Source organism: Eurosta solidaginis, chromosome X (assembly GCF_040869045.1).
Source record: "Eurosta solidaginis isolate ZX-2024a chromosome X, ASM4086904v1, whole genome shotgun sequence".
Taxonomy (NCBI): domain Eukaryota; kingdom Metazoa; phylum Arthropoda; class Insecta; order Diptera; family Tephritidae; genus Eurosta; species Eurosta solidaginis.
The window spans coordinates 99,687,882-99,703,073 of NC_090324.1; the positions used below are offsets into that span (position 1 = coordinate 99,687,882).

General features: G+C 34.2%; 1 protein-coding gene across 10 annotated transcripts in view; it reads left to right on the plus strand.

Annotated features, from left to right (window-relative positions):
* The window catches only part of bt (projectin protein bent), a 3,328,983-nt gene that overhangs the window by 2,038,134 nt on the left and 1,275,657 nt on the right, over positions 1–15,192 (plus strand). For all 10 annotated transcript variants that reach the window (XM_067757812.1, XM_067757814.1, XM_067757820.1 and 7 more), the window contains one exon: positions 15,025–15,150. In XM_067757812.1, the coding sequence (XP_067613913.1) occupies positions 15,025–15,150 (126 nt within the window). The remainder of the gene's footprint in view (positions 1–15,024; positions 15,151–15,192) is intronic.

The window sequence follows — 15,192 nt, forward strand, 5'->3', positions numbered from 1 at the left end:
GCCCGCTGCATTCTTGGCGATTCGCGCCATTCATCAACTTGCAGCAGATGAAGAACCCAGTTTTCCACTGGGTGCACAAATCTTTCGTCGAGAATTTTACGTCGACGATCTTATCACGGGTGCAGACACGCTAGAGCAAGTAATCGAAATTCGACGCCAAACAACGAACTTACTTCACAGAGGTAACTTTTTGGTTCGAAAGTGGTGTTCAAATGTTTCTGAATCGCTTATTGGTGTGACTGACCGCGAGCCATTGCTACAGTTTCGGGATGGTACGCATATTACAAAGGCGCTTGGACTAGTCTGGGATCCAACATCGGACGATTTAATTTTTTCACTTGCGCCAATGAGCAACTACAAAAAGGTAACTAAACGTACCGCATTATCAACAATAGCTAGGTTCTACGACCCACTTGGTCTCATCGCTCCAGTTTTAACTCAAGCAAAAATATTCATACAAAATATGTGGAAATACCAACTTCACAGGGACGAAAGTTTGCTACAACATTTGCACAAGAGTTGGACCGATTTCTGCGGTGAACTTGAATTAGTATCCAATTTTCATTTTCCTCGATATGGACTAATGCCGAATTCTCATTTAGAACTTCACGCATTTTGTAATGCCAGCTTAGCCGCATATGGTGCATGCGTATATGTTCGATCCCAACACATCGATGGCGACAAAACCAGCCTTTTATGCTCGAAATCAAGAGTAGCGTCATTGAAGACACTTACCGTCCCAAAACTCGAGTTGTGCGCTGCCCTGCTACTTGCTGAATTATTAGAATAGATCCAACAGTCACAAATATTTAATTGCCGAATACAGTGTTGGTCGGATTCAAACGTCGTCTTATCGTGGCTACGGGAGTAGTCTTCGAACTTCAATGTTTTTGTCTCGAGCAGGGTCAACCGTATACAAATGCTCACCAAGGGGGTGTTGTGGCATCATATTCCAACTGCGCTCAACCCAGCCGACATATTATCACGGGGAGCAACGCCTAATCAACTTCTCTATTCACAACTTTGATTGAATGGTCCTTCTTTTCTACTAGGAGATGAAAGGGAGTGCCCAGCAGCTCCTACGCTTCTCACTGACGTATCAGAACGGCGACGTATTACCTTGACCGCAGCAATCCAACTCGAAGATATTTCCTTGCGCTGCAAGTATCTTACCTCATTCAGCACCATGCATCGCGTTTTTGCTTACGTCTCAAGGTTTATTGCAAGAAACGATCGAAGAAATTCAATAGTGAGTAGTGAGCTTACACCCGAAGATATCAAACACAATGGAACACAACTTCTACTACGCCTGATCCAGCAGATTCACTTCGCTTCGGAGTACAAAACTTTAAAGGCTAAACGAAAAATTGATTCATCCAGCTCACGGTTTACATTGCTATAAATCTAGTAAACAAAATGAAAGTTGTTAAACAACGTCTCCAACTTAAGGCTATTAATGCCGACAATTGTATAAATATTAAAAATGTTACCAGACATAGTCCCCTTTTACCAAATTCCATACTTGAATATCGTGAAATTGAAACTGAACGAATTCTTAGTAATGGTGATATTGAAAATATTATAGCCCAGGATACTTTATTTAAAAGACCACATATAGAAATAATTGATGTGAAAAACTATAGACAAACATATTGTTACGAATATTAGCAAAACTAAGGGGTGCTAGCTCTAAGCCGATGCTAAGCAGTGACGCGAATTCACATCAATAATTCAATCATTATCTATCTACATAAACGAAACAATAATTGCGTCTACACATATGTACCATGTACGTATGCGAGCAGCGGAGAGTCAATCCACAAACACATGTATATATCTGAGATACTCCTATAAGTATGCAATGAGAAAAGCTATAAAATTGTGCCATTGTAGTTACAGCTGAAAAGTTTGAGAGCTAATGGCAACTAGTAGATTCTGGAAGCGCCTAGAACATGCAACGTTGAAACAGACATAATATAAGGCAACAAGTGTAGAGGCGCTGAAATTCAGTTTGATTTGAGTTGTCAAGCAGTTTCGATTAAGACGATATCTAGTGAGCAATAGCAGTATTATTTTGAAAGTCAGTTTCATTTAATCTATCAGTTTGGTTATTAAGCCAGCTAGTTGCAAAGTATAAGTGTTATTGTGAAGTACTTTAATAAAAGCCATTTTTCCATTATTCAATATTGGAGTTATTTATTCGACAGTTTAGCGATACGAACTTAGCAAAAAGGCAAATAAGAGGATTTGCAAGCAAATTCGTTACAATATAATATGATGATTGTATAATGTGACTCACACGTGTATAGATAAAAATAAAAAAACCGATATGGAATTAGCTAATTTAATAAAAATTTTACTTATTTACCTGTTTCACTTAAGTTATGGAACAAGTAATCCCTATAATCAATTTATGAAACAAGAACAAAATATAAACAGCTTTAGAAATTTTGAAAATTGTAAACAGACTATTTTTGAATACAATATTCCAAACACTTCATTACGTTTAAAAATAAATATAACAATTCAATTGTTAGATCAGAGTTTTTCTGAGCTCAATTGCTCATTATTTAAAACAACAACAACAACAGCAACAAAAACAACACCAACGCAGAGCCTTAAGGGATCTTTTAGACCAACTATCCGCGATCAAAGGAGTGAGTCGCATGGTGTGAAAAAAAGTGAATACACCATTCTAGAGGCTATTGACAATTTTAAAGAATTAATAGTTGAAAAGGAAAAGAGAATAGCAGGCATTATTGAAAGCCCAGAGGTTTTTTTTATAGAAATTTCAATTTAGTTTACGATAATTGTGAAATACGAATTAAATGCTCTTATTACATTTGAATTTCCGGAAGACAATACGGAGATATTACATAAAGGAGAAGCATTATATGAGCACACTTCGTACGATATAAATCCAACAATAATTCATGTTGATCGTTATTATCAAACATTGCATATGAAAGTTCAGTAATCACAAACATGTCATCGTCGTCGTTGTCGTCAGCAGCAGTAGACATATTTAATTTTCTGAAACAATTTAAACATATTTTACCTGAAGAGCAGAGGAAAAGACTTTTCGAAATTCATTCAAAAATTCAGTATAGAGATAAATTAAGTAAAATAAAAAATCATTTCGGTGAACACTATGAAAACTGTGTTTGATCGAATTCTAATAGCACAGATGGCCCAGACACTTGCAATTGCTCTCACCTAGAGCGTTTGGCTGAGGAAGCTCACAAAATTATGAACACTTACACAAATATTTATAAAGCAGCTCTAAGCAATATGGATTATAAGCGAATTGTAAGAGAAAATCGTATTGTTTCTTATGCTTATGGTCATTTTGAAACCTTATAGTAGTACTTTACTGTAATACATTTAAGAAATAATAAACAACTTACATTATATACAATTTATTTTTATTAAGTAAAAATTTAAACATAATTGATCACATATTACTGTGTTGTATTTTTCGTTCTGCTCATAATTGTAATGAATTGGTGACTTCAGATAATTAATCAGTTCAATCGGTGGCTGTAAATTTCCAAAACTATCAAAATATTCTTTTTAGTTTTTCTTAATACTTTCATGGTCTTATCAAGATTTGCCAATACAGTCATATGATTATTTGACTTGATTTTAAACGAGCGATCGAAAAAATCTGTTATCTATCAGCTGTGTAACTGATAAAAATCTGCTAAATCGGTTACCTATCAGTTGTGTATCTGATAAGAATCTGGTCTGATATCAATTTTACTTATTTTGAACTGTTATATATTAAACTTGTCTCGGGGTTTGCTAACAAGGTCACTGTAACCTTTAATAATGTTACCGGTAATTTCCTTGTACATATTTGTTGTGAAGATCTCTTCTAATCATGAATCGATTTTGTTTTTGCAGACACACACACACATGAACACATTTACGGTTTTGACCGGATGCGCCTAAATGTAGGCAACGAAATTGCTTTGTTGTTTTGCGGTGTCATACGTATGCACCTAAATGATATAGATCGGCCAGAGCAAAAACCGAAAGAACGGACGCGCCTAAGTGTAGGAAACGAAATTGTTTTGCTGTATATATGTGTGTCGGTGTGTATATACTTAATCAACTTGTGGATATATACACATAAAAACCTACCATCTGCAAAAACAACATCGATTCATAATTAGAAGGGATCTTCACAACAAATATGTACAAGGAAATTACCGGTAACAGTATTAAAGGTTACAGTGACCTTGTTAGCAAACCCCGAGACAAGCTTAATATATAACAGTTCAAAATGAGTAAAATTTATATCAGACCAGATTCTTATCAGATACACAACTGATAGGTAACAGATTTAGCAGATTTTTATCAGATGCACAGCCGATAGATAACAAATTTTTTCGATCGCTCGTTTAAAATCAAGTCAAATAATCATATGACTGTATTGTCAAATCTTGATAAGATCATGAAAGTATTAAGAAAAACTAAAAAGAATATTTTGATAGTTTTGGAAATTTACAGCCACCGATTGAACTGATTAATTATCTGAAGTCACCAATACATTACAATTATGAGCAGAACGAAAAATACAACACAGTAATATGTCATCAATTATGTTTAAAATTTTTATTTAATAAAAATAAATTATATATAATATAAGTTGTTTATTATTTCTTTCTTAAATGTATTACAGTAAAGTACTACTATAAGGTTTCAAAATGACCATAAGCATAAGAATCAATATGATTTTCTCTTACAATTCGCTTATCATCCATATTGCTTAGAGCTACTTTATAAATATTTTGTGTAAGTGTTCACAATTTTGTAGGCTTCCTCAGCCAAACGCTCTAGGTGTGAGCAAATGCAAGTGTCTGGGCCATCTGTGCTATTAGAATTCGATCAAACACAGTTTTCATAGTGTTCACCGAAATGATTTTTTATTTTACTTAATTTATCTCTATACTCAATTTTTGAATGAATTTCGAAAAGTCTTTTCCTCTGCTCTTCAGGTAAAATATGTTTAAATTGTTTTAGAAAATTAAATATGTCTACTGCTGCTGACGACGACGACGACGATGACATGTTTGTGATTACTGAACCTTCATATGCAATGTTTGATAATAACGATCAACATGAATTATTGTTGGATTTATATCGTACGAAGTGTGCTCATATAATGCTTCTCCTTTATGTAACGTCTCCGTATTGTCTTCCGGAAATTCAAAGGAATAGATATTTAAAGTAAGCTGTATATAATTGCTGTAATAAGAGCATTTAATTCGTATTTCACAATTATCGTAAACTAAATTGAAATTTCTATAAAAAACCTCTGGGCTTTCAAGAATGCCTCCTATTCTCTTTTCCTTTTCAACTAGTAATTCTTTAAAATTGTCAATAGCCTCTAGAATGGTGTATTAAATTTTTTTCCCACCATGTGGCTCACTCCTTTGATCGAGCATAGTTGGTCTAAAAGATCCCCCAGGGCTCTGCGTTGTTGTTGTTGTTTTTAATAATGAGGGGTTGAGCTCAGGAAAAACTCTGATCTAACAATTGAATTGTTACATTTATTTTTAAACGTAATGAAGTGTTTGGAATATTGTATTCAAAACTAGTCTGTTTACTATTTTCAAAATTTCTATAGCTGTTTATATTTTGTTCTTGATTCATAAATTGATTATAGGGATAACTTGTTCCATAACTTAAGTGAAACAGGTAAATATGTAAAGTTTTTATTAAATTAGCTAATTTCATATCGTTTTTTTTTTTATTTTAATCTATACACGTGTGAGTCACATTATACAATCATCATAATATATGTTTGTCTATAGTTTTTTACATCAATTATTTCTATATGTGGTCTTTTAAATGAAGTATCCTGGTCTTAATATTTTCAATATCACCATTACTAAGAATTCGTTCAGTTTCACTTTCACGATATTCAAGTATGGAATTTGGTAAAAGGGGACTATGTCTGGTCACAATTTTAACATTTATGCAATTGTCGGCATATTAACCTTAAGTTGGAGACGTTGTTTAGCAACTTTCATTTTGTTTACTAGATTTATAGCAATATAAACAATCGCTTTTATAATAAAATCACCATTTAATTATAACTCACCCACACTCACTCTCATTATTATTAAGAAGAAGAAGAAGAAGAAAACAAACACTTAATGGGACGAATACGTAAAAAGGCTGGCCAGGGTTTTGTAAATAGTTTGATTAATTCTTTACCTATTGAGGTCCATTTACCTGGATATCAATTTTGTGGTCCTGGAACGAAACTCCGACAACGGATAGAAAGAGGAGATAAGGGTATAAATCCTTTAGATGAAGCTTGTAGAGAACATGATATTGCATATTCCCAATCGAAAGATATAAATAACAGACACCAAGCTGATAAAGTTTTATCTGAGAAAGCCTGGCAACGTGTAACATCTAAGAATAGTGATTTCAAAGAACGAGCAAACGCTTCGTTCGGTACAAATGCAATGAAAGCAAAACTAAAATTGGGAATGGGTTTAAAAAATAAGAAAAGAAATACATCTAAATGTAAAAAATGGAAAAAGATGAAAACTCGTAAAGTATCATCTAATAAAAATTGTTTGATGTCAGTTAAAAAAGGTATCAACATACTTAACAAAAAGAAGCCGCATACATTTAATGAGGCCTATAACATTTCTAAAAGTGCTAAAGAGTCTAGCTTTAAAAATAAAGAAATTAATATACCGAGAATAATTCCAGTCCCAAAAATTGGTGGAATTTTACCACTACTTCCAATTTTAACAGCGTTGTGTGCACTTGGTGGTATATCATCTGGTGGATCAGCTGTAGTAAATGTTTTGAATGATATCAGGAATGGAAGGGAGCAATTGGCTGAGGCCAGCCGTCATAATAGATATATGGAATCAATCGTTATGGGGAAGGGCCTATTCCTCAAACCGTATAGAAAGGGATATGGTTTATTTTTACGACCCTATCCAAAAAACGAATAAAATTCCTACCCAAAAGACCGTTAACAGACATAGATTTAATGAAATATTGCAAACATCTTAAACATTTCAGAGGAATTGTTATGCGAAATTCCCTACCGAATAAACCGAATGCGCAAGAAGGTAGAATTCTTAATTTAGACGATGCTGATGGTCCTGGCACTCATTGGGTAGCATACTATAAAAACAAAAATTATAAAGAATATTTTGATAGTTTTGGAAATTTGCAGCCACCGATTGAACTGATTAATTATCTGAAGCCACCAATACATTACAATTATGATCAGAAACAAAAATACAACACAGTAATATGTGGTCAATTATGTTTAAAATTTTTATTTAATAAAAATAAATTATATGAAATATAAATTTTGCTTTTTCTTAAATGTATTACAGTAAAGTACTAAGGGGGCATTTAAAAATTTGGGGCCCCTCATTTAAAATCTGAGTCCGATACTCTCCTATATTGATAAACTTCTAAGCTCTTTTTTTCTTGCAGGCAGAATACAAAACAAAAATCTCTAAGCTTTTTCTTATAGATCAGCCAGAACGTATGCGTCTAAATGTAAGCATACAAACTTACAATCTAATGAAATACGACATGTGGTTTTATTTACTTATATACATATATATATATATATATATATATGTAAATATGCTTCAATGTTGAACAGTTAAGGTTTCTTATCAGCATGTTTTGATTTTTTCTCTTGTACAAACATTTCCAATCCTAGGTGTTAATTCCATTACTTTTTACAAATCTCTTATCATCTAAAAACTTAACGATACTTTATTTATTTCTTGTGTATACAATTCATAACATGTTGATCTAAAGAGTCAAAGCACAATTTCTTTTCGAATAAACAACATCTTTTAAAATCATTTTCAGAAAGTTTGAGAGTAAAACATTGTTTAACACCCTTAATTTTTTTAGTCTCTTTTTCTTCTTGATCTATGCAAATAGAATATATTTTTGCTCTCAAACCAACAAATTCCTTCATTAATTTGCCATTATATTCATCTTTCATCATACCCAATCTAATCAAATGCCAAACAAAATGTTCAACCTGCCCCTGATCGGGTGTCCGACAGGCCCGTTTTGCAGATGAGAAAAAAAGGGAGGCGGTACTACAAGTGCCATTGAATCAAAGTACAATTTCTTTTCGAATAAACAACATCTTTTAAAATCATTTTCAGAAAGTTTGAGATTAAAACATTGTTTAACACCCTTAATTTTTTTAGTCTCTTTTCCTTCTTGATCTATGCGAATAGAATATATTTTTGCTCTCAAACCAACAAATTCCTTCATTAATTTGCCATTATATTCATCTTTCATCATACCCAATCTAATCAAATGCCAAACAAAATGTTCAAACTGCCCCTGATCGGGTGTCCGACAGGCCCGTTTTGCAGATGAGAAAAAAAGGGAGGCGGTACTACAAGTGCAATCGACTCCTTTTTGTAGAAGAGAAAGTGGGGGTTGGGGTTGGGGGTTGGGGTTGGGCGGTTGGGCGGTACTACAGGTGTCCAACTGCTACTTTTTGCAGACGAGAAAAAAGGCAGGTGGGTGGGGGATTGGGGAGCAGTCGCTCGATTAGAAATCTATGGGACTCTTTAAAACGGATCGGGTGAAATCTAGGACTCATTAGAAATATGAGGGGACATTTAAAAATTTGCGGCCCTTTAAAAATGTTGGGCCCCCACTTAACGATCCTCTCCTGAACGGCGAAGCTCTGCTAAAGGTAAAAAGCTCTAAGCTTTTTCTTATACACCACAAAGCTTTTTCTTATGCGCCACCTAGCGGAAGATCTGCCAGAGGTGAGATCAGCCAGAACACACACCGGAAAAACGGATGCGCCACCTAGCGGAATTGTTGAATGATTTTGAGGGGTGGTAAAATTTCAGGTTAAGATAAATATAGACCTCGTTTCATTCCTTCGGTCAGACTCACCCAGACTGCTCCGAAAATAAAGAGCTGGTCCCATTCCTAAGACCAGACTGGTGACAGACTGAGCAAAAGTAAAGAGTTCTTAGGGTGAGACATGCTCCAAGTTTTCCATACAAAATGTGGTCCAGAACCGGCATATCCATACTACTAGGGCTATATATTCTCATGAAAATTTAAAAGTTTTTTGTGTATCGGGCAGATAGCTTTTAAAGTTAACTGAGAAAACGGTCTTAAATATTTTTTTTTATTTACCCAGTTCCGCATAGTTTTTGATTAATTCGTTCACTATCATCTCGTAGTTAGTCTAAAAAAGAAGTAACGAAATTTTCAAAAGAATCCCACGCTGCTGCCTCCACTGGTGACAATAGTTCTTAGAAATGGTAATTGGACATCATTTTCCTTATTTGCGGTCCCACAAAAATCGCTTCCTTTATTTTTGCTTCTGAAATATATGGAAAGATTGTCTTCAAATTATGAAAAGCTTCGCCTTCTTTGTCCAAAGCCTTGACAAAGTTTTTGATAAGGCCGAGCTTGATATGGAGCGGAGGTAGAACTATTTTTTCCTTCTTTATAAGTGGGGAGTATTTTATGTTATCCAGCCCAACTTGAAACTCGATTTGTTCTGGCCAATCCTTTATGATGTAGTGGTCTTGACGAGCTCGGCTACCCCATTTGCATAGAAAGCAACAGTATTTTGTGTATCCACTTTGTAGACCACATAGCATTCCAACAGCTTTAAGATCGGCACATATTTTCCAATCATTATCTCATTAGATTCCTTCGTATTTACTGTACACGCGATCGGGATAGATAGCTTTTGGTTGCCAATATGCATTAATACGGCCTTTATCTTAATTTATTGCCGTCTATAAACAATCGTCACTCTTTTGAATCATATGGTTCACCAAACTGTTTTAATAGACCAGCAATGTCTTTGTAGTAATAAATACTTCCCCCCTTCGCATAGTACTTGGAAAATTGTTCGTGACGAGTTCTATAATATATTACCTTAACATCGGATGAAACAAATTAAAATTTTTGCATACGAGGGGCGTGTAGTTTTCCTTTTCCTTTGACAATTCCAAATCCCTTATCCTATCGTTGAGTTGTGCTTATGACAAGGAGTTTCTTTCGTTTTCCGTTTAAAATCTAGTACAAAATGATGCCGCGTAATCAGATACTGTTGTTGACAATGAAACTGGAGCCGGGACTAAAGTTAAATTTGATTCTTGCAATGTAGCTTCCGTTGAATTTAGTTCTGGTAATGACACTGTACATACGCTCGCATAGGTTACTTTTCTTGACTTTCCAACCCCAAGTACTCTTGAAGTATAGATATAGCAGTCCGTTCAATGGCAAGTTGGTTCCCTCCACTTCTTGGTGTAATAAATTTCATATGTCGCCTAAATAGATAGTTTCAGAAATTAGTCAGCTATGCCTTAAAAGGGAGCAAATTCCTGATTTTTACAACGCACCTTTTTGTTCCGCTTTCCGAAAAAATAAATTCGACTCGACACATGATGCACACAATATTCGGTGTCCATGGTTTTTCATAGTTTTTAGGCTCAATTCCAAAATAATTATAGTATGTAACTTTCAAAGGATTTGAAAACACACGTCGCATCCTTTTAACGATAAATTGACCGCAGATGAAACAGAACATATCTGGATCATTTGTACACTCAAACTTTCGCGCCCTTTTATTCATAATATATTTTTAAGTAAATGGCGGGTTATAAACTGCAATTATAAACTGAACAGTATCCGGCGAGCCTTGCAGATATTATGAAGGAACAAGGCGCATGTACTATTATTTATACTTAGATCAAGTAAAAATTCAAGCCTACGTAGACAAAAAGGTTCCCTAGTTCTACAAAGAAAACACTACCTGCCTTAAAAATATGCTCTTGCTTGAAATGTAACTGGGTTTCAGAAAACGACACTAATAGTTTTTCGTATCTAATAACCCTTCGAAAATCTACCTGAGATCTAACTGATATACGAATACTAACACATATATACCAGTAGGGTACTTAAGTATTAAATGTATATATTTACTTGAATGCTTATAACTTTTGTATTAGTCCATTGATTTTGTTGAGTGAAAGCTTTTTTTTTTTGTAATAAAAGAGAGCTTAGAGAGAAAAAAAAAAATAAATCTTGAAAAAAAGAAAAAGTTTTCGAGATCCTTCCTCGAAAAATAGAAATTTTTTTATATTTTTACAAAAAAATTAAAAAACTCCGTAATTATTGCTCGTTATCTTTGAATCTGCAAGGCCTAGCAAAAAGTTTTGTATGCACTGTTAATAGCAAATTGTATTACCTTTAAAAGCTTCAAACCGTTTTGGAATCGCTCTATTCGTTCTTGAGATATATATAATTAAGTGGACCCATTTTTTCTTTTTTATTTTTATTTTTTTTTTGAAAAAACGGTAATTCCTAAATATCTAAAAACGTTACTATAGAATTAAAAATAACCTTGATTTTCGGAACTTTACATAGGAATTTCATAATGGCGTCTCTGGTGCAGAAAAAAAATTGGAATTTGTGATCCAGTGTTTTTATACCTATTTGTGACTAGGGTTTCGAGATATAGGTCAAAACGTGAATCAGGGTAAAACTAGGATGTGTTTTTACAATATGGGTATCAAATTGAAGCTGTTGATGTGTGCTTTAGTACAGAGTAATTATATTTATACCGCTGGGTGATTAGGGTCTCGAGATATAGGCCAAAACGTGGACCCGGATACCCCTAAAATGTGTGTGTAATATGGATATCAAATGAAAGCTGTTGCTGAGAGACTTAAAGTAATTTGCATTGTGATATTAGATTTAGTCGCACCAACCTAACGAAAGTGATAAATATGCATGCGAAGCGGAAATAAATACATGAATACCCACATACCTATTTACATACATCCTATTTAATCTGCCTAAAATTTGTTATACAAACTTGCCTATATTAATATTTAAGATCCTTTTTTCCGTGAAGTAGACCAGAGACGGACTGAGACTGGGATTAGGACTAGGATTGGGACTCGGAATGGGACTGGAAAAAAATACATACCACTCTGGGACTGGCAATAAAGGACGAAGAAGAATGAGAAGAACTTGGGAGAAGGAGACTGGGAAAGAGATAGAGTGAGACAAAGATAGAGATAGATGAAGCGAAAAAGACGGAGGGAGGAGGTAATAAAAGAATTAAGAAAAAGTGTAGAGGGAGGGAGGGCAGAGTTAGACGGAAAAAGCTTATTAAAATGTATGCAGATAGCCCAAATTTAGGGCAGAACAACGCCTGACGGGTCTGCTAGTACCTATATATATGTATCTAAAAATTCGATTTGCCTGTAAGAAAATGTATCATTTAGGTTGAATTCGAGTTTTTAAGGTATTCGATTCCCGAACTCAGTACTCGAGTACCTGACTGGAGTACTGATTCGAGTCTTTCTTTAATGAGTACTGAAGAACTCGAATACCAAAAATTGCTGAATCGGCACATCACTAATTTGAAAGCTTTTTGAATTCCAATACACTTATGCTTGCTTATTAACAAAATTTACGTAGTTTTTTGGTAACGTACGCTCATCAAAGATAAGGGCCGTATCAATTCTTAAAACTTCATTTTCCAAAGTATTTTATAAATAAGGTCTAGAAAAATTGGTCGTTGAGCAAGTCTCTAATTTTTTATCATACTCGTCGTTATACATTAAAACCGTTTTATTTCCCTTATCTTAACTTTTTTAAAGGAGTTAGTTTTGGATGCATGGTCGCTCCTTACAGTGTCAATTTCCCTCTAATCCTTAATGCCTTGCATGCCTTGTTCCAAATCGGCAACAATTTGAATCGTGGAAAACGTCCTCTTCAACACTGGTAAAGCAAAAGCAACCATTTATTCTTGATCTCTCATGTCTAAAAAAAAAAAATTAGCAAAAAAGGCAGAAATTACCATTCATTCTTTATACTGGTTGACACAGGTTGTATTGCATGGGATTTTATGCATGATTGTTAAGCACTTTTTCCCTAATCTCAAATGTGGAAGCGTTTTTTCCTCTCTGCTCTGGTTTCCGAAATGTTTAGTAAAAATTATTTTTTTTTTTTTAATAAACTTTATTGTTATCAATTACAGTGGGTTTAACTTTCCTTTACGCGTTGATTCAAGAGCACTACTCTGAATGCTTCAGTAGAAATCGGCTAACATATCCCATGATTTTTCACCTTTACAGAAATCAGTTTTGGGAATGATTTAGAAACGTATTTGAAACATTTACCACTTTGGTCTAGGCCTTTACATATTGTTTAATAAGACTCAATTTGATATGGAGAGAGAAAAATTGCATGCAACAAACAAAAATAGCTATTTAGTCCACCAGTGCTATCTTCGTTGCGCTAACATTTTCCATTCGTTCATTGGAATAAAATATATGTTAGTATTTCCAATCAAATGTCCCCTTGAAGGAAAATTTGTGTGTCGCTTGCAATTAACTTTTTTCTACCTAGCTCCATGCAGTCGCAGCATTTTGCGGGGTGGAGATATTTCTGCCATGAAATTTTTCTCAGCGAAAACTTATTTGGAGTGCAGATGCTGTTCGGAGTCGGTTAAAACCATTTAGGCCTCCGTCACGCCAATTTGTAGGGAAATTAAAAATAACAGGATGCAAATTAGAAGAGAAATTGGGTTTAAATATCCTCGGCGGTATTATTTCGAAGAAAGTCATTGCTATTGCTGGTGTTCCTCAAGGAAGTGTCCTAGGACCTCTCCTATTCATAATTTTTATTAATGACATGCGTCATTGCTTCATTTACTCGAATTTTTTCTTGTACGCAGATGACTTGAAAATTTTTACATCAGTCACAAATCAGGCAGATTCCCTACGGCTGCAGTCAGATTTTGACAGAGTAATAGATTGGTGTAGTAGGAATTGCTTACATTTAAATATTAATAAGTGCTTTCACATCTCATTTTCAAAATCCCGTAATGGTATTAACACCTCGTATCACATTTTTGTTTCTATTTTGAAAACTGTTGAAGAAATATCAGATCTTGGAGTTTTCTTCGATGCTAAATTTCTCTTTCAAAGTCAACTTAACTGTGATATTGCTAAGTCATATTCAATGCTTGCGTTCATTCGCCGCTTTAGCTCGGATTTCCATGATCCATATACGTTAAAGCTACTATATACATACATCGCTTATACGGTCTAAACTGGAATATGCTTCCTTTGTTTGGAGACCATACCACGCTTGTCATATACAGCGACTTGAAATGATCCAGAAAAAATGTTTGCGTTTTGGGCTCTGGTCATTACGTTTTCAGGATCCCTTACCATCTCACTACTCCAGATGTCTACTTATAAGACTGAAGTCCCTGGATAGTAGAAGATATATTCTAGCGCTGACATTTATTTATGATTTGATAGGAGCACGATTGACTCGTCGTTTCTTTTGGAGCGTATTCGCTTCAATATACCATCTAGGACACTTCGAAATCATAATATTTTTTTATTGGATAGAGTCAGAACGACATATGTCGCTAATTCGCCTATTGCTAGGGCAATGAAGGAATTCAATCTTCTTACTAATGCCAGGGAAATTGATAGTCTGTAAGGATATTTTAATTTGTCCTAGAATTACTTTGAAATAAATAAATGATTATATTATTATATATGCATGTAAAAGCGAGTCTCAGAAAGTATACGTATTTTTATTTTCATGGATAATCCTGCACAAAGCTTTATTTATATGTTTAATCTACGTCCAAATCGCGAGCTTCTTATATAATTTACCATCAGCATTAATTTAGGATTCGTACAAAATCTAAATACATGATTCAAAACGTTTAACCCAAAAAGAATAAATAGAGATAACTGGCAAATGAAAAATAATTCCACTGTATTATTTCTTTTCCCATTTTTGACAACGAAAATATTTATTCACCGTAAATTGATACAATCAATCAACACTCCAAATTCTACGTTACGCATCTTAAAATATAAATATGTTATATGCTGATTAAATCTCCATTTCGACCACGGTAAATGAAAACAACAACGTCACTACTGATGACGATAATTAATAACAACAAATAACCAGAAACAAGAATCATTTCTGAGTCCACTAATCGATCAATTTGCCAAGGAAGGCAAAGACAAAAAAATAATATTTGAAGCACGCTTCAGCAAGCCAAATTGTAAGCCTAAATGGATGTTGCGTAAAGATGTAAGTACCTATATATGTTCACTTTTGTTTAATTATATATAT